We start from the raw sequence: 17,855 nt of genomic DNA, 5'->3' as shown, positions 1-17,855 counted from the left end.
TCCAGTTCACTGAGCTGCAGGTTCTTGAGGTCATGGTACCCGGGAGAGAAAAAATTCCCTTTTCTTCAGTTAAGACACCTCTGCCACAAGCATATCACACTACCTTCTTTAAAACAGAAAGTGAAATACTACTTTAAATGAAAGACTTTGATATCCTAATTGCCATTATTTAGAAACAATTAATTCTATTGGATACTTAAAAGAATTGTGATTTTTAATCATCTTCCACAACTAGTTGATATACCATCAATGTACATATGTTTTTATAAGGTAATTGCTATCATAAGAAAAAAGAATGTTATTTATATAAAAATTTTGCTTTATAAAAAGTGTATAAATGTCATTCTGCCACCTATACTTCCTATCCTTTCCTCACACAACTGCACCTCTAACATTTGAGGTCATAAATATTAAACATATTTTACTTCTGGACAGAACTGTGCAGGTGACAAAGTCTGGTGTCACTTCAGCAGGAGTGATTCTGTTGGAAATGTCAGTATTTTGCTCTGTTTCTAGTGTGTGTGTTCACCCGTCACCGCCATCACCCGCACCCCATCTCTACCCTGGGACACTCCGCAGGATCCCCCACCCGGGCAGAAGGGTCTAGCAGTGCGATTCGGTGACAGGTAATCTAGTCTTAGACTATACCTTTAGATCCTTTGTTTATATCAATTATTGCAAATTTGTACAAACTCCATTTGTAGTTTAAAGCTGTATTATGTAACACATTACTATACTATTACAAAATACCCTCTCCTGTAAATGCATTGAAAATTTTCTTGGGCATATACTAGGCCTATTTCTAGCAATACTCCAAATGCTAACAACCAGATATTTCAAAACTCCAAATAGAAGGTCAGTTTTCTTAACTGTCTGAAATCAGCTATTTGAGTGAATAGGAATTCTATAGGAATCCTGACCTCTGTCATTTCATCTAACTGCAAAACAGTTCAAACAAAACAAACCAGCTATACAAAACAAAAATCTTTCCGTTATAAAACTGCTGAAAGATCGCAATTCAGCTCATCTACAAAATGACACAAGATAAAGCTGAAATAGTTGTCTTTTTTAAACAATTAAACCCAGTTTTCTTTTGCCCTAAGGTTATAAGAAAATGGAAAATCTGCCTTTAAATTATGCAGATTTAACTAAACATGTATCTATCTCCTCTGAGAAACTAAAATGTTTATCTTAGAATTATAAATATTCATAAGACTCAAACTTTTTGTGGCCAGTTTTTTTATGCCTTTGAGACTTAGCCAGAATGTATTATAATGCTAAATTATGTATAAAATATTATTTCTGGTATTTGTCCATCTTCTATGGAAGTGCCATTATTATTGCCAGGGGAAATAAAAAAGAAGAAAACAGTCTTGCTAACAGGTGTTTCATGCACTATCTTCTTCAGTCCCTTTGTGCCGTAGTGGGAATCGGGACCCTAAATGAGAACGAAAGTTTCATTAGTCATTTCCCTTTAATAAATGCTCAATTTAAGGTGGTGTTTTAATCTGATTAATGATCTAGTAGGTTGCCTTATGGCTTCTGTATAAAACTTCATGCCAAGTCATTTAATAAAAAATGACGTTATTGCTACAAAGCTAATTAGTGATTGAATAGATGGACTAGAGAGCTCAACTATTAGAGAACAGTGATGGTTTTAAGGAAATAGCTATGCCCTGGCTGGGTAGCTTAGCTGGCTGGAGCATCATCCCAATACCCCAGGGCTGCGGTGCATTCTCTGGTGTGGGCAGATGCAAGAATCAACCAATGAATGAATATAAACAAGTTGATGTCTCTTGGTCTCTCTCTCTCTCTCTCTCTCTCTCTCTCTCTCTCAAAAATCAATTAAATAAAAAACATTTTAAATAGTTACTTTATCTCTGTCAAACACTCAACCTCCTGCTCAAACAAAGAGCCACTTCTTAATAAAGAACCATTTTCTTCAGAGCAGAGCTGTGCTGAGAGGCACATCTTTCCCCAGACCGCCTGCCCCTCCTCCTAAAAGACTTTCCTGTCACGACTCTCCGCTTCCCTGAAACATACTCTCCGTGACATGCCGGAGGAAACCGTGGGCCCCACGGCCCGACATCCGCAGCCTCGGGACGACTTACTTTGAGGGTCGCACACGCTGTGTAGCACACGTTGGGCAGGATCTCTATGGGCTCCTTGAACATGACCCTGAACGTGCTGGCGCTCCCATCACAACTAAATCCAGTATCGTTCTGTCCCAGGGTTTGTTTTTTCTCATATTCAATGATCTGTCATTTTTAAAAGAGAATGTTAAGTTAAGACTGCTGAAACCAAGTTTCATGGAAAATATAGAGCCTTTAGGGACAGCAGAATAGACTACATCTCCGTGTTAAAGTTTTTCTCTACTTGTCTCTAACCACCACGATTAACGATAGCTTTAACTGTGCAGGCAGAAGACGGCTATCCCTAGTCGCAGTAAGGATGGGGGACGTCAGGAACGGTCTGGGCTGCAGGGGAAAGAGGCTTCCATTACAGATAGATGGCCTAGGAAAGGGATTTTTAGAAGGCATGGATTTTAGATACCTGGGGGAACTGAGCCTTTACTCCTTGCTAGTGTATGTCTTATCACTAGGAAATTCTAAATGTTATCTTTCTGAAATTAAAATGATCTGAGATGCAGTATTCAGACATGTAAAAACTCTGTGTTTCCCCTTTAGTCCCACATCAGTGCCAGGCCCTGAGGGACACCCTTGAGGAGCTTCTGGTCACTAGAGAAGCCGCGCGGTGACGCTGCAGCCTGGTCCCTGCGGCAGAGGGCCGCGCATGAGGCCAAGTGGCTGAACAGAGAAAGCACTGATTTTGTGAGGAAGGGATGAGGCCCCCGAGTTGACAGTTTTAACAACTCAAGTCAGAGCTGACTGGGTCACAAGAGAAAGGTGTCCTGTCCAAGGAAATAGCATGTGCTGAGGCCAAGGGTCACAACCCTGCCTTTCTGCAAATGGCACATAAAACCAGTAAAAGTAAGGCAGCCCGAAGCCATGTATGCTGTAAGATCGGGACAACGGTCAACTCTGCCGAGACGGCGACTGGGGGGACCGCGGGGGGGGGTCCTGGGGTGCAGCGTGCCTGTTCCTTGAGCTGGCTGCTGGTCACACATGTGTGTTCAGTTTATAAAAGTGAGCCTGGCGTGCCACCTGAAACCTGATGTTTTAGCTCAACTGTAAGACAGAACACTCTAGGCTTAAAATGCTACTAAGAGGCTTTCAGATTCCTTTTATAACTACTTTGAAAAGTTGGATTTTGTCAAAATAGTATCTTATGGTAAAATTACAGGTCTGTTATATTTCAAGAAGAGGCAGGGTGGGGAGAAAAAGCGTACCTGTATATTCACTTGATAATCCATGGGACCGTGAATAGATCCATATAAGCCAAATCCGACTATAGAGATTCTTCTATTAACTGTGAACCTGAGAGAAGGAATCAAATATAAAATAACGTACATCACTCAGTAAGCATTCGGATTCTAAAGGCTTATCAACTTTTTAAAGTGTTACCCAGAATGTCTAATTTTGCTCATAAAAAGGAAAACTATCACAAATCATACATCCTTAAAAATGCCATCTGTTTACAAAAAAACAAACAAAAAAAAACACACCACTCTTTCTAAAATAAATATTAACTTAATGGGAACTAAAGTAGAACCTGTTTTCTGTACATTTTTGAGACAAAGGGATTTATTTAAGCTAAATACCCACTCTTCTTGTAAAGGTGACTCTGTCCCGTTTGTTTGCACATCTCCTCCATGAGCAAGGACGTGCCAGCCACCGGCCTGAAGCGCAGCGTCCCCAACAGGGACAATCCATCCACTCGACGGCACTCACTGAGGGCCCAGCAGGCTCAGGGCTGGTGCCTGCCCCTGGGGAAATGATAGCCAGCAAGGCAGTCTTGGCCCCTCCTGCACTTACAGCCTAACGGAGGGCACTGGTGACAAACACAGAAAGGAATAAATCACTGCAACTGTGGGGAGAGCTGTGACGGACGCAGGCTGCGGTGACGCAATGCTCGCGGTGGGCGATGGGGGACAGGACCTAACTCGCAGAGGTGAACGAGCATGAGATTTCACATTAGAGCGACACGCAGGTCCAGTGTGGCCGTGAGAGCTAAAACCACCGCCTTAGAGTGTGTCCTGGGCCGGCCCCGAGCTTCAGTTGTTTACAGGTTTACTCCCACGAAGCATCGTAACAGCGCTATGAATTAACTAACACAGCACTATTTTCATTATCCGGTTTTCATGGTTGAAGAAACTGAGGTTTAGAGAAACCAACCTGTCCTGTCAAAAGCTGTGGCAGAGCTGGGACACAATTCCAGGTCACCCTGGGTCAGAAGCCCGTGACCTTACCACTATGTAAAACTCCCAGGACAGCATGAGGACTAACTACCTGAAACAAATTTTAATGGGGAATTTATATATTTTTCTTACTATAAAAAAACCAACAGAATAGTCTGTTAAAAAGTAGGAAATGCAACTAAACAGGGACAATTTTTAAGGCTCTCTGAGTCCACCATCCAGAGATAACCTCCCTTGATCCTTTGGTACATTTTCCTTTTCAGGCTTTTCATTCTAGTTTTTAACAACAGAAAACAGACTTTTTTTCTATGAACATGTATGTATGCTTTTTAAAATTATGGTAGAATATATTTTTACATCTTCTTTTTCATGTAAAAAAGGTAAAAGACTAGTGCCAACGCATTATATTTAAATAACCCCTGCCTGTTAGACAGTCTAGGTTATCTGCCGTTTTTGTCAATATATAACAACGTCATGATGAACAATCTGACAACTAAATCGTCCTGCAGAGCCTTCGTCATTTCCTGAGGATAAGTTCCCGGAAGCAGAATTGCCGGGGAAAATGGAAGGCATATTCTTAAGGCTTTGACTCAACATCAAACCCTCTACGTACACAAGAAATGAAAATCATTTCTGTCTCGCCCTCAGCAACCACGAGTATTTTCATTTCTTTCTGCCGGTGAGAAACAGATGATTTAACAAGTTTTGTTTATGCGCCTTTGATTATTACTGAGTTGATGCATTCCCTCATGTTCCCTGGCTCCTGGAATTTCTCTTTAATGAAATACCCACTCACGTTGTTTTCCCATTTCCCTCTGAAAGATGTTATATAGTTATTTGTGTTCTGTCGGTAACACCCATTACACAGAGCTTCCTGTTTGCCATTTATCTTTTAACTTCATGGTGGTTTTGGACGTAAAAGTTTTGAGTTCTCTGGAGTCAAATTATGATCTATGCCAAGTTTAAAAGAGGTCTATCTCATACTCACAATAAACAGTCTCCTGTTCATGGCTTTTTTTTTAATGTTAAAATTTTAATTTATATAATTATTGGTAGCTGGCATCGGTAAGGATCTTTTTCTGATCCCAGTGGTTAATCTTTCCCTCACAATCTAAAAGCTCTCTTAGGTCAGTTTCTGAACTCTGTAGTATCTTCCATGTGATACTAATATATTAGAGCTTTACAATGCTTATGTTTGATCCACACCACTCTTTTTAAAAAAGAAACATTTATTCTTTCAGACAAATTTAGAATAATTTTTCCAAGCCACTCCGCCCCAACAAAAACTCATGACTTTCGAGAGGTACTGCTAACGTATATGGTTGGTTTGGAAAGACACTGTCTGGTTCCAGTCAAAGTGCTCACTCACTACACTGTACATTTCTTACAGAGTTTAATCCCACTACTTTGTTACTTGTTACTATTCTAAGTGGAATCTGTTTTACTCAATATTCTAACAGAAAACATAAACGTTTTCATTTCTGTACTGTGGCAAAACATAAGAAAATGTACCGCCTTAACCATTTTAAGCACTAAGTACATTCACCCTGTTGTGAACTATCACGACCATCCACCTCTGTAATGAATTTTGGTGACACAGAGGAACATCGCTGGTTCTGCATATATATTTTATATGTGGTCACTGTTCTCTTATTGGTTCGAATATGCTTTTACTGACGCGGAGGTTGCTTGGGGAGGCCAGCTCTTCCCAAAAGCCCCAGGGCGGCTTTGGCTCTCACAGAGGTTCAGGGGCACACGATTCACTGCAGGGCTTAGGACAGCCTCCCAGAACAGAGCCCCAGCTCTCGGGTGTCCCATCGGAATCCAAGTGGGGACACACCTGCTGTAACTATGAGACTGGACCACCGCTGCCACAGCAAGGTTTCCCTTTCTCAAGGTTTCAATAGGCCATCATCTTAAAGCTGTATTCTGAGACCTGGTCTGCCAATGATTTGTGGAATGAAGGTGCAATTTTATCAAGTCTTTTTGACAGGTATTAAAATAATCAAATTGTTTTTCTTCTTTGATCTGCTACTGTGGTGAATTATATTAATGTATTTCCTAATACTGAACCATTCTTTCAATCTACAGATAAACTCTATCTACGCATACAGTATTATTTTTCCAAGATACTGCCAACCATCAATATGCTAATATTTTACATTGACTTTCTTCCTCTGTGTAAGTGAATCTGAGCTACAAATTTTTTGACTTGTCAGATTCCTGTGTAAGGGTTATAGTTCTTTCAATAATTAACCAATAAGCATTTTCTTTTTTTAATGCTCAAGGAAATGATCTATTCCTTGAAGTTTTGATAAAACTCACCTGTAAAAACCACCTTGTGAAGGGACAGTTCTTTGATAACTTTTAATTTCTTCCATGGTAATGGGTCTAGTCAGGCTTTCTTCTTCAGTCAATTTTGATAATTTATATTTGCCTATAAAATGATCCATTCCATCAAGACGTTCAATTTATTAACATAGAGTAAACCCAAAATTAAAATAAAAATCTCCTCAGTACACGGTTCTACTCCCATTATTTCTAAATATGAGTTTGTTTTCTTTTTTTTTTTTTTTAATTTGTCGGAAGGAGACTGGCAGCATTACTATCTAGTTATACTGCTAATTAACCTTCAACTATTTGTATAGCACATAAGAAATAACACTGCTCACACATACGAGAAAGCAGGTCAATGAAATGTGCATTCAGTTTGTTTTCTTTATTATCTTTGCCAGAGGTCTACTTATTTTATTGATCTGTTTAAGGAATCAGCTTATGGATTTATCAATTCTAGTATTTTTAATTCATTAATTTCTACATTTACCTGTTTCCTTTCTCTCTTTTTTTGAATGCTTAAATTATTTCTACTCTTATTTAGTAAAAGTAGTCTATTAGGACTTTTCTTCTGTGACACTTTGTCCTGCATGAGTTTTCAGATATAGGACTCTCACTGTGAATGACTACTAAATAATCCACAAACGCATTTTTAATTTCCATTTTATTCCAATATTTATAAGGCTCCTTATCCCCTCGGAGTCCCATTTTTGACAAACTTATTATTAGTTTCTAGTTTCATACAAAAGTACTTTTAAATAAGTGAATACTGGTTTTATGAAAACTGGTACTTGTTCTGTTTTGACATTTAACCTAAAGAAACACAATAGAACAAAGATAAATTCCTAACAAGATTATACACATTCATCTTTTGAGATGTTCTTTCCCCTTTCAAAGCTTTTATAAATGTATATACTGAGATATTTTCCACGCAATAGCTGCGTAAAGAAACAGCTCACACTGAACAGAGTAAGATTATTAAATGCATTAAATAAATTGTAGCCTTAAGACTGTAAAAAGTGTTCGATCGGTCAAGGTCTCGACCTCAGATCCCCGCAGCGGCAATCCAAATGGAATTCACGTCCCAGAGGCCCAGTCCAGTCCTTTCTTACTTCACTGGCTTCCTCACAACTCAGCGAGGAGGCCAGTACACCTCACGGACTTCCTGATTCTTGTACTAAGCGGTCAGTGTGTCAAACAAAGTATAAAATATAACGTGGGTTCACATGTCCCGCTGCGGGAGGCTAGCAGCCGCCCAGCCCCCAGCCGCCCCGGGACAGGTACCTGATCCGGTCGCTCGTCCCGCTGTAGCCCCAGCGGCTCTCTACCTGCTGGAACCGGTTGATGCTGTACTCCTTGCCCCGCAGGCAGCACCTTGGTCGGTCCACATAGTCCACTCGGGGTTTAGGGTTGACAGTGAAATGGAGGAAGAGATTCACCACTTCACGATCTGACAGAATTCCAGACTGAGCAGGGCCTGAGGGGGGTAAAACCAGAAACCCCAATGAAAGCGCCCTGATTTCAGGTCCTCGCTCTAATACTCCACTAAGATTGTGAACTCAAGTCCGGAAGATGTACAGCAACAATGAGCGAGACAAATCTCAGCACGCGTAATTTTAGCACATGTCTAAAGTTGTCCTAAATCCACGCAAGGGTAATCTAATAAAATGTATGTGTTAAAACCATTAATTAAAAAATGAAATAAGTGAAATCATTAATAAATCCAAGCTTAGATGAAAGTCTGGCTCTTTCTCCACACTCACTGACTCTGAGTACCACAGAAGGGAACGAGCCCTTCCACGCGGCCGGGGCGCTGGCTCCCTCCTTTCCCCAACTAATACCTGCCTGAGGTCATCATCTGAACAATGGAATTTATTCAGAGGGGGAAGCAGATAGAACAGGCTTTCACTCAGCAGAGGGCAGAAGTTAACGCCGGAAGAGCCATGAAAGCTGCACATATACCTTCTAGTCCCCCATTCGCTGTTTCTGAGAACAGGAAAATTCCAACCAGAAATAAAGACTGATCCTCACAGAAGAGGCCAAGAGAACCCTCCCAAGCTGGTTAAAAACAATCTAAATAAGAGACTGCAAAACTAAATTTAAAATTAAAAAGCTGCAAAAATAAATGGCTGATAAAGGAGAAACTTGGTTTAGGAAGCCATAAAATCAAATTTTAATGAAAACCCCGATTTTTAGACATTGTGTTCCTGAAGAACCAACAATAAGAAATAAGATAATGCCATAATTCAAGACTATAATAAAATTTCCTTTGTTAAAAAATAAGTCTTCAGATCGTGAAAAGCATTCTCAGATAAGGACCAAATGCCTACCTGAAGAAAGCAATCAGAGACACATTCCAGGTAACAGACGGGCGAACCAAAATAAAGGAGTCGGGAAGGCCTGCGACACCAGAGCAGGTGACAAGCACCGAAAGCCACCCGGCCCAGAGGCGTGTCCCACGCAGGGGCTGTCGCTGCATGTGGAGTGCATGTGTGTTCAGGCCTGTGAGGCGGCCTGGAAGGGCTGAGGGCAAGAACTCACCATCCTAACATTCCTGTCCTAAATGGGGAAGGTCGACAAATATTACCTTATTATGAAATGCAGAATTGAGAAAATGAAGGGGGAAAAGGTAAATGCGAAGTTTGTAATTTCCAAGTCTCTGGAGAGAAAATAGAGTAAAGCCGACACACACAATAGCAAAACCGAGAAAAGAAAGGGGACTCCCCATTAAAACACGGCGCTAACTTGGGGAAAAGGGTTATCTGACCGCAAACACGTCACAGGAGGAGGGGGTAGGCTGACGTGACTGTGGACGCTGTGCACACGTGGCCACTTCAAGCACACAGAGCGGGAGGCAGGCAGCGCCCGGGAAGGGGAGCGTGTGGGGGTGAAGCCCGGGACCAGTCAGCACCTGCCCCCCCGGGGACACATGCTGATTTGCCTCACAGGGCACAACTGCCCAACAGAAATGGGCAGCCCAGAAATGACAGTTGTCCCCATTTGACCGAAGGGACAGGAACTGGAATCCACAGCTCCCAAGGCGACCACACGGCGGTCCCGCAAAAGGGGTGGGACAGAGAAAGAAGACCGACGCTTTGCGCGTGGCTTCTGCACTGCTGGCGCCGAAGTTACGCACAAGCCAGCGGAAACTGAGGCCAGGGAATCAAGCAGAGGGGGCTGCTAAGAGACTCAAGAGTCAAACGGAAACTGCAGGCGTTTTATAAGCACTATTACCTCGGGGAGGCACTTCACCCCTCTCAGGTTTGGCTCTCTGACCCGTAAGATATCCTTTTATATATTTGTAAATACATATAAAATGTAACATATATAACTGATAATATTATCCTGAAGGACTGTTAGAATTAAATAAAATTATACACACAAATGCACATATACACATCATGTAACTACAAGAGTGACTAGTCCTCAATAAGAGTTTCTTCTCCTCTCTTGCACAGACTGGCTGGCTAGCTATTCAAAGTTTCAAATAGATTCTGGCCCAGTGAGCGCCTTACCTGCTGCAAACTCCTCAATGGTCATCAGGGGGAACCGGATCAAGGACAGAGCTTTTCCTAGAACTTTCTGTTTGTTTCCAAAAGTCACAGGCAGTTGTTGTCTTTGACACTCGGCTTCCGCCCATCGCACGATAGCTCCAAACAGTCGACTTTCTCTAATGCTAAGTGTGTCCCTTTCTAGAACTGCGCAGAGTGTGTCTACAGGTAAAAAACAAAAGTGAATTAGGAATAGCTCGATCTTTCACGGAACAATACTGACAAACTTGCTTATATTACGTTTTCATATCTCAAAACAGGTTACTTAAAACTACAGACGCTACAGTTTACTTATTTTCAATTATTATTCTGCAATGGTCTACACAGAGTAAAACCATGCATGGCTTTAACTTGCCTTTCCCTTCCCTTCCTCCACACACGCATGTTCACGTGGTTCCCTTATCGCTAACGCCCTCCCCTCTTCCTTATCTAGAGTCATCATCAGAACCTCCTCTGCCAAGATTTTCCTAACACTGCTCCAACTTGAGGTGACCTCTTCATATTTTAATTTACATAGTAATTATTTTCTATATATCTCTTCTATTGATGTCTTAAGTCTTACTTTAACGTGTTTGTTCCCTGATTCTCCAAACAGATGAGTTTGCCTAAGAAAAATTATATCTTACCTTTCTTTGTATTTCTTTTTTTTACAGAACCCTCGAATACACAATGTCGTGCATATGTGAGCAGTCAATGAATATTTATAAGATTTGACATCTTTTAAAAGGTATGGGTAGTTAAGACTTTAAGGAACATCTCACTAAAATAAAGAAAGCAAAAATCTTAAAGGGGTAGGCTTAGAGCACTTGGGAAAAAAAGCCCAAACACCCTATTTTAAAAACAGCTGGCCCGCCAAGGCCGAGGGACAGGGCGCTGCTGTACTTGCAGGTGAACCGGAACTCACAGCGAGCTCACCTATGTCAATGTCAGTGAACCCTTCCGCGCTGATGGCGTCCATTGTGCTTCTGTCTATGGTGTCCAGACAAAGGGTGGCGAGCTGAGGTTCGTCAAACAGTCGCGCCTGAACACAGGAAAGGACACCTATTTTGTTTCCAGTTATCTTTGAGCAGCCATTGGCAAAGTTAATACTGTAAACGGTATAATTACCAACTACGTAAAAACACCTACTTTAAATGTAGTTTTAACATCTAGATATTCTTAATACAACTTTTCATTCCGCAATCACAAATAAAAAGCTGGAAGTACACCTGTCCTGCTGAGACACCAAATTCACATCAGCACTACCGGCCCCATCACCTGTATTTTCACATGCTTGTATGTAACACACACCGCCTGCTTTCTCACGCATTACTTATTTTAATCATTGACGAACACCTTGCGTTAGGCAAGGAAGACATTATTGCCCAATTTCCAGATGGAGACAGAAGCTCAGAGAGGTGTTCTGACTTGCCTAACATCAAGCTAGTTATGTTGCAAAGCCGGGGTGCAAAGCCAAGTCTTAGGATCTTTTCACTAAACACTATCAATTGTCAGTGTACTGGTACAAACAGATCAGATTTCTCCCACATTTCCTGTCTTGATTGCTGGGAGAAAATAAAGTACATGACTTTTAGAGTATGAAGGCTCTGGGAACGAACCAAAAACTAGGCCAAATGACAGAAGAACAAATAAATAAATTCATGGGATTCCATGATGGAATATTATACAACAATAGGAATGAAAATCTACAATGAAAATGAAAATCTACAACTGTTCACGATCATATGAACGACCCCCACAGACTTAACAAAAAGCCAAAGAAGCCCCAGTATATATTGAGCAAAACAGAACAGGCTGTATGATTCCAGCAAATCTAATCTAGGCTTGAAGAAGTCAGAAGTCAAGGTTAGAGGTGCTTTATCAGAATGCATATTTTAATTTTTTTAAAAAAGTTAAGAAGCAGAAGAGACGGGGAGTGGAATCTAAACTGAAAAGAGATTTTAAAAACCACAGCACTGAGAAAGGAGATGTGCCGACAGGTAGGTGATTCTTTCACGCTGGCCTCGGGGGAGCAGTGTAACTGAACAGTACGGACAAACACCAAATGCTCAGAGGTGGTCGTGCCAGGTGGTGCAAAATCCTGCTGAGAATACTGCCAACCAGCTAACCACACCGCCAGTGACACCATAATTTATAGTGTGGCTGATGAGTCTTCATTTAGTTTTAAAGTAAAACTCATTTTCAAAGGATTCACGAACTCAGAGGCTACTGAACAAAAGATAAACACACCTATACTAAGAAGTTATCTGTGTTTTATAGGGGAGACGAATGCATTAAACACACTGGCTTATATTTCAAATATATAGATCTAATATATGACTCATAATTATATTTATACATAGAAACACACATATATAGTTGAATCAGAACATCTCTTAAAATTACAGAATACTCAAATATGTTTTCAAATGCTCTTGTTAGATTATATACCAAGCCTATTTGTATTCATTTGCTTAGTCAAATTTTTAATAAACTTTGGCCCTAAACAGAAATATAAAATCTGTATAAGAAATGATATATGTAGATATATATGTGGGATAATAATGTCTGCCTTATATAACCTAGAGGGTTCATTAAAGATTAAAATATGTAGTGCACTACAAAACAGGCAATGTATATTTTATATTATATATGGGTGTGTGTGTCTATGGGGAGGCCTGAACCATTTGAGAATAAATTACATACATTATAAACCTCACCCTTAAATATTTCAATATGTATTTCCTAAGAGTAAAGATACTCTATTATCAGTGCTAAGCTGGGTAAATGAGAACACAGTATTTTTATCTACTGTCTGTCTGCAGTTTTGTCAACTGACCCCAAAATGTTTTTATCTCACTGATCCTTCCAGCATAGGATCCTGTCTGGGATCATAGTTCCTATATTTTTAAAATGTAAAAACCAGTACATTTTTAACAAGTAAAATTCTAATATGAGCAAATATTTTAAATGGCCAACTCAACTATATTTTTAGTGTTTGTGGAAAAATTCATCTTTCCCTGTAGGAAAAACAATTTTTTGTAAGAATTACTTTATTCAGAGTAGTCACGCTTCAGGCACTCAGGTTATACAGGCAATATCAAGTTTCTGACTTCGAGCCTGGCATGACCGCTGATAAAATATCACCGTGACTGTATCACTTCATACTGTCTTTCCCTGTGTCAATCATGCTGGCACCGTCTCCTGGCCCTTTGTGTTAAGAGTGGAGCTGGTTCTTCTCCAGTGAAAATGAACAGGCTCATTTCAAAGTGACTCACTTGGCAGGAACAAGAAGTTCACAAAACAGTTTGTTAACTAACTCACATGACCCCACCAATGAAAAATTTGGTGTAATATTGGGCTCTCAGATCAGCAAGGCACTGAGAAGTTTCTTTCTGTCCCACAGGGATCTTTGTTAACCCTTGCTGCTCAAAGAGGCAATTCTGGAACTTTTGCTTATTTCAGATCCAACAAAAATTGTGAACAGAAACGATCAGAAAACTTCATGCTACCGTTCTCTCAATCATAGCTGGAACCACGTGAGACCTGAACCCCAACTCCAGTCCTAAATAGCTACGTAACTTTGAGTCAGAGCGTCCTACTCATTTCATCCCTTTACCTATATGACAATGTATTAGCTCTGATACCTCTTCTATTCTAAAATCACTTAAATCTGATACAGTTCCCTGAATGGGACTGTAAGAATAATTCCATTTACCTTAAAATAATGACCTGGAACTAATTCACCAGGAAATAGTAAATATTGACATATAGTTACAGTTAACTGTTCAAGCTACAAGGGTCCACTCCTTAGGCGCACTGCCGTACCTGCGTGAGCAACATAAAGGCGTTATCCGCCCTAAGATGTTTGGTGAGAAATTCCACGCAGTGTGCTTCCAAGGCTGGGACTGCGTACTTCTTCGCGGTATAGAAAGTGGTCATAACTGTTTCCGGGCCAATCTGAACTTCGTCTGAATACAGAAATCTGGAAAGCAATGGGACATCGCAGACATGGTCACACACCCGCGTCTCCCTTTATTCTCACCCGACCCCCAGAGGGGGGTCATCTCCCTATTTTACAGAGGAACCGGAAGTGAAGAGGAAAAGTCCTTCCCTCCTAAGTGGCACTTTTCATGCTAATGAGGTTCAACGTTCTCTGGGAATGCGCTGTAAATGTTTTCTTTCCCTGACTTGTCGTTCCGACTGGTGTGAAGGCTGAATTCCATCTCCGACTGACCTTCCTGACTGAGCTGCGGGCTCTGCTCCAGTGACCTGGGCACCCCCCGCGGCTGCTGTTTTCCCAACAACACGGGGCCGCCGGAGGCTCCCGCCAGCTGGTCTTGGACGTGAACTGGCTCCGCTCCCTCCCGCCAGGCACCTGCCTTTTCTGGGCCTCGGTCCCCTCTGTAAAATTGTGGAAAACAACCCCTATTCTCTCCCCACTCCGAGTGGACTGTTGTCAATAAAAAGTAATAACGTCCTACTAGTAGCTCCCTTCCATAAAGGAAAATTATTCAAAAGTCAATCTAATCCAAACCAAGAACCCAAACCCACTCGGAGGGCAGGGCTCGCCTCCCAGCCGCAGCGACGGCGTCCGCACCCGCTACGTGGGCACCCGCTCTCCGGGCGAGTAACGACGACCCTCCGCGCCAGTGAAAACGGGGTCGCGGCGTCAGGAACGGGAAAAGGTGACCCGACAGGGCTGCCAGCTAGTCCCCTCCCCTCACCCAAAACACAGAGCTTGGCGAACGCGCCGTCGGGGCAGCGCGCGCTGTGGGAACGGCACGGACGCGACGTGGGCACCCCGGCGCCCCTGAGGCCGCCGATCGGCCGGACGTCGTGCTCCCTGAGTCCCGGCCAAGGTCAGCCCAAGGCCGCGGGCCGCTCACCTCAGCAGCGCCAGGAAGGCGGCGGGCTCCACATCGGGCAGCTCGATCTCGGCGGACGTGGTGGCCATGCCGCCGTTGAACATGGCGTCGAAGACGGCGCTGCCGGCCGCCAGCACGAAGCGGTGCGCGGGGATGCGCTGCGGGCCCCCGGCGGCGGCGGCGGCGGCCGCACCGCGGCCCTTGCCCAACACGAAGCGCACATCGCTCAGCAGCTCCGAGTTGAAGAGGAAGGCGAAGCGCTCCTTCAGTGACGCCTTGGTCGCCTGCCAGTTGTACAGCGGCTCCCGCTGCAGGGGGAGCAGGGGCCCCAGAGGGGGCGGGGGCGGGGGCGGGGGCGGCCCCGCGGCGCCCACCTCCCCCTCGGATCCCGGGCTCTGCTCGCCCGGATCGGCCGGCCCGAGCGAGGCCATCCTCCCGCGGCGCGGCTGCTCGGGCTACGGAGAGCGCGCCCAATGCCCGGCCGCCATCGCCGCCGCCGAGCCTTCCGGGAAGGCACTTCCGGGAGCCGCGCGCGCCCGTCAGCCGGGCAGCGTGCGCGCGCCCATGCGCGCGCCCAGGCCCCGCCCCCGCGCAGCGGCCCAGCGGGGGCGCGCGCAGCTCCCGCCTCCCGCGTCCCTGCGGGGACCCCACCAACAGCGCCAGGGCCGCCCCACGAGGAGTTTCTCACCTGGAGGGAGAGAGGGCCGAGGGCAAGGCCAAGGCAGCCGGCGGGAGGGAGGGGAGACAGGGCCTGACCTTCTGTAACGGAGCGACCTGCCTTTTCCTCTTTCTTGTTCCCTTCCGCTGTGCTTTTGATAACCGTGTGGTCCCGTGGACTCTTTTTCTTTTTGTTTAAGGAGTTATTATCCATTACCCAAAGCTAACCATATTTTAAATCTCAACGAAACCCTAAGTGTATCAAAACAAAAAGTGCTGCAGGCCCTCCCCTGCCTAGCATACCCACCCAAAGCTCAGACACGCGCAGGTGCCTTTGGGAGGCGGTTAGCTGGGACGGTACGTAGGGGAGCCTCCTCGGTCAGCAGAAATGTTCTGCATCTAGAACGAGTGGGTGTAGTTCTGGTTGTTTACTGCTGTGTAACAAGCCAGCTGGAAACTTGGTGACACCAGCCAGGGAATTTCCCCCCTTTTACAAATTATCCACAGACACTATTACAGATGTCCCAATCCCCGCCCCTTTGCCCACCTCCACTCAGGCTCCCTTCCCTCTGGCCATCACCGCATGGGTCACACATATGTGTTCTTTGGCCAATTCCTTCCCCTTCTTCCCCCCAGTCTCCCCACCCCCCGCCCCTCTGACAGCGGTCAGTCTGTTTCATGTAACCAGGTCTCTTCTTTTTAATTTTTTTTTGGTTATTCTATCATGTGTGTACCAGAATAGTAATATAAGCATGTAAATAGGTGTATACACTTAAAACTACGGGCAGATAATCAGAAAAATACAAAATAAATCTTGACAATTTGGGGGCTAAGAGTGTAAAGAAATTCCATTTCCCTCCCAGCCTGCCTGTTGGTGAGGACCTATAAGCAGTAACTAAGGTGGATGGTATGGCGTCCCCTCGGTTTTCTTATCGATACAGGCTTGCCAACAAGGGTTACTTATTTGCCCTTTATTGACCTTCACTCCTCCTCGCTTTCAGGCAGGAGGAGGCAGTGACTGAGGACCAGACACCTGTTCCCAAGCAGCTGTACGGTCTCACAGAGCCCTCTGCACTTCTGAGCCCCAGTGTCCCTCCTGTGAACACGAAGGACCTGAGCTCGGGATTCTCTGAAGGACCCAAGCAGAGGGTGTTCTAGGTAGGGGGGCTGAGCTCTGAGGCAGAAGCCTGCCATTCTTCTGGAACTGTGTAGCTTTTGTGGATTATGCTGTTTTAGTTTGTAAACTAACCATACAGGAATAAGGTAGCTGAAAACTAACAGGAGAATGATAGAGGAAGTCAGGAGCTAAAGAGTTCAGCCTTAGTTGATAAGCTGAGGTGACTAATGCCTGTAGAAAGCTGTTACTCCACAATTGTGAGGCTTCTGAATGAAGACTCCTTTCCTTTCTATCTCACACACACACACACACACACACACACACACACACACACTGTACATACACACAATCTGAAGACAAAAGGGTGGTCGTCAGTGAGATCAAGGCAGAGGAGGGCTGAGGGACTGCTCATAGCTGGGTTTGAGATCACAAACTTTCCAAGGCAGACAGAGAGGAAGGCCACACCGGGGACCCGCACAGGGCACCACCTGCTGACGCCGGGAACTACCCTAACGGGACACTATCCTTCATTCTGCACTGAGAAACAGAACGCTGAAAATTAAAGTGCCTCCTAAGTTGAAACAATAACATTTTTAAAAGGGTAATGAGTCACAGCTTTAGAATTGCAAGGGTGCTTACTGATCACCCACGAAATCCATCTCATTTTATGGTTCAGGAAACTCCAGTACTGGCAAGTTTCAAGGAAGAACCAGGGCGACAAGAGTCCAGTCCTCGGGGCACGTGAAGCCCCACGTGAAACCCTTCAAGACTAGAGAGGGAAGGACTGCTCCAGGACTAAACATGCCACACTGGAAAGTAGAGGCTTTATTTACAGTGACACTCAAACAGGGTTTAGCAAAAGACCCTCCTCCATGTCTTAGCAGCACGGGCCGAACTTTATAAACCAAGAAGAAAACGATCCCAGGGGCAGGAAGTGAACTCTCTCCTCTGCTGTGTTCCCTAAATCCCAGCCAGCGCTTAGCCCGGTGGCTGGGGGACAGATACCATCAGCAGCGCAGCGGGGGGCCCCC

The 17,855-nt window shown here is 44.1% G+C and overlaps 1 protein-coding gene and 1 non-coding gene across 2 annotated transcripts; both read right to left on the bottom strand.

Annotated features, from left to right (window-relative positions):
• Nucleotides 1-1,259: 1,259 nt before the first annotated feature.
• BTBD1 (BTB domain containing 1) lies at nucleotides 1,260-15,565 on the bottom strand. The gene is made up of 8 exons (XM_090263688.1): nucleotides 15,072-15,565; nucleotides 14,011-14,167; nucleotides 11,119-11,263; nucleotides 10,168-10,365; nucleotides 7,937-8,129; nucleotides 3,350-3,437; nucleotides 2,112-2,258; nucleotides 1,260-1,438 (listed from the first exon to the last, which is right to left on the bottom strand). The coding sequence occupies exons 1-8, from the start codon at nucleotides 15,479-15,481 to the stop codon at nucleotides 1,283-1,285; spliced, it is 1,494 nt and encodes a 497-aa protein (XP_090119814.1). The 5' UTR covers nucleotides 15,482-15,565; the 3' UTR covers nucleotides 1,260-1,282.
• On the bottom strand, nucleotides 6,896-7,023 carry LOC149992103 (small nucleolar RNA SNORA19). The gene has a single exon (XR_016508550.1). It is a non-coding gene; the product is annotated as a small nucleolar RNA SNORA19 (small nucleolar RNA).
• Nucleotides 15,566-17,855: the final 2,290 nt, after the last annotated feature.

This window comes from Furipterus horrens, unplaced genomic scaffold (assembly GCF_987537825.1).
Source record: "Furipterus horrens unplaced genomic scaffold, mFurHor1.1.pri manual_scaffold_16, whole genome shotgun sequence".
Lineage (NCBI taxonomy): Eukaryota > Metazoa > Chordata > Mammalia > Chiroptera > Furipteridae > Furipterus > Furipterus horrens.
The sequence above is the reverse complement of the archived record's forward strand: the minus strand, read 5'-3'. Positions and strand labels throughout refer to the sequence as shown.

What these genes read in the sequence shown, in the direction of transcription:
- BTBD1 (XM_090263688.1), bottom strand. Translation starts at nt 15,481, where the DNA reads ATGGCCTCGCTCGGGCCGGCCGATCCGGGCGAGCAGAGCCCGGGATCC. An exon ending in CATTGAGGAGTTTGCAGCAG is followed by an intron (nt 8,130 to 10,167) that starts GTAAGGCGCTCA and finishes TACCCCCCTCAG; the next exon opens with GCCCTGCTCAGTCTGGAATT. An exon ending in CAGCGTGTGCGACCCTCAAA is followed by an intron (nt 1,439 to 2,111) that starts GTAAGTCGTCCC and finishes GTTCTCATTTAG; the next exon opens with GGTCCCGATTCCCACTACGG.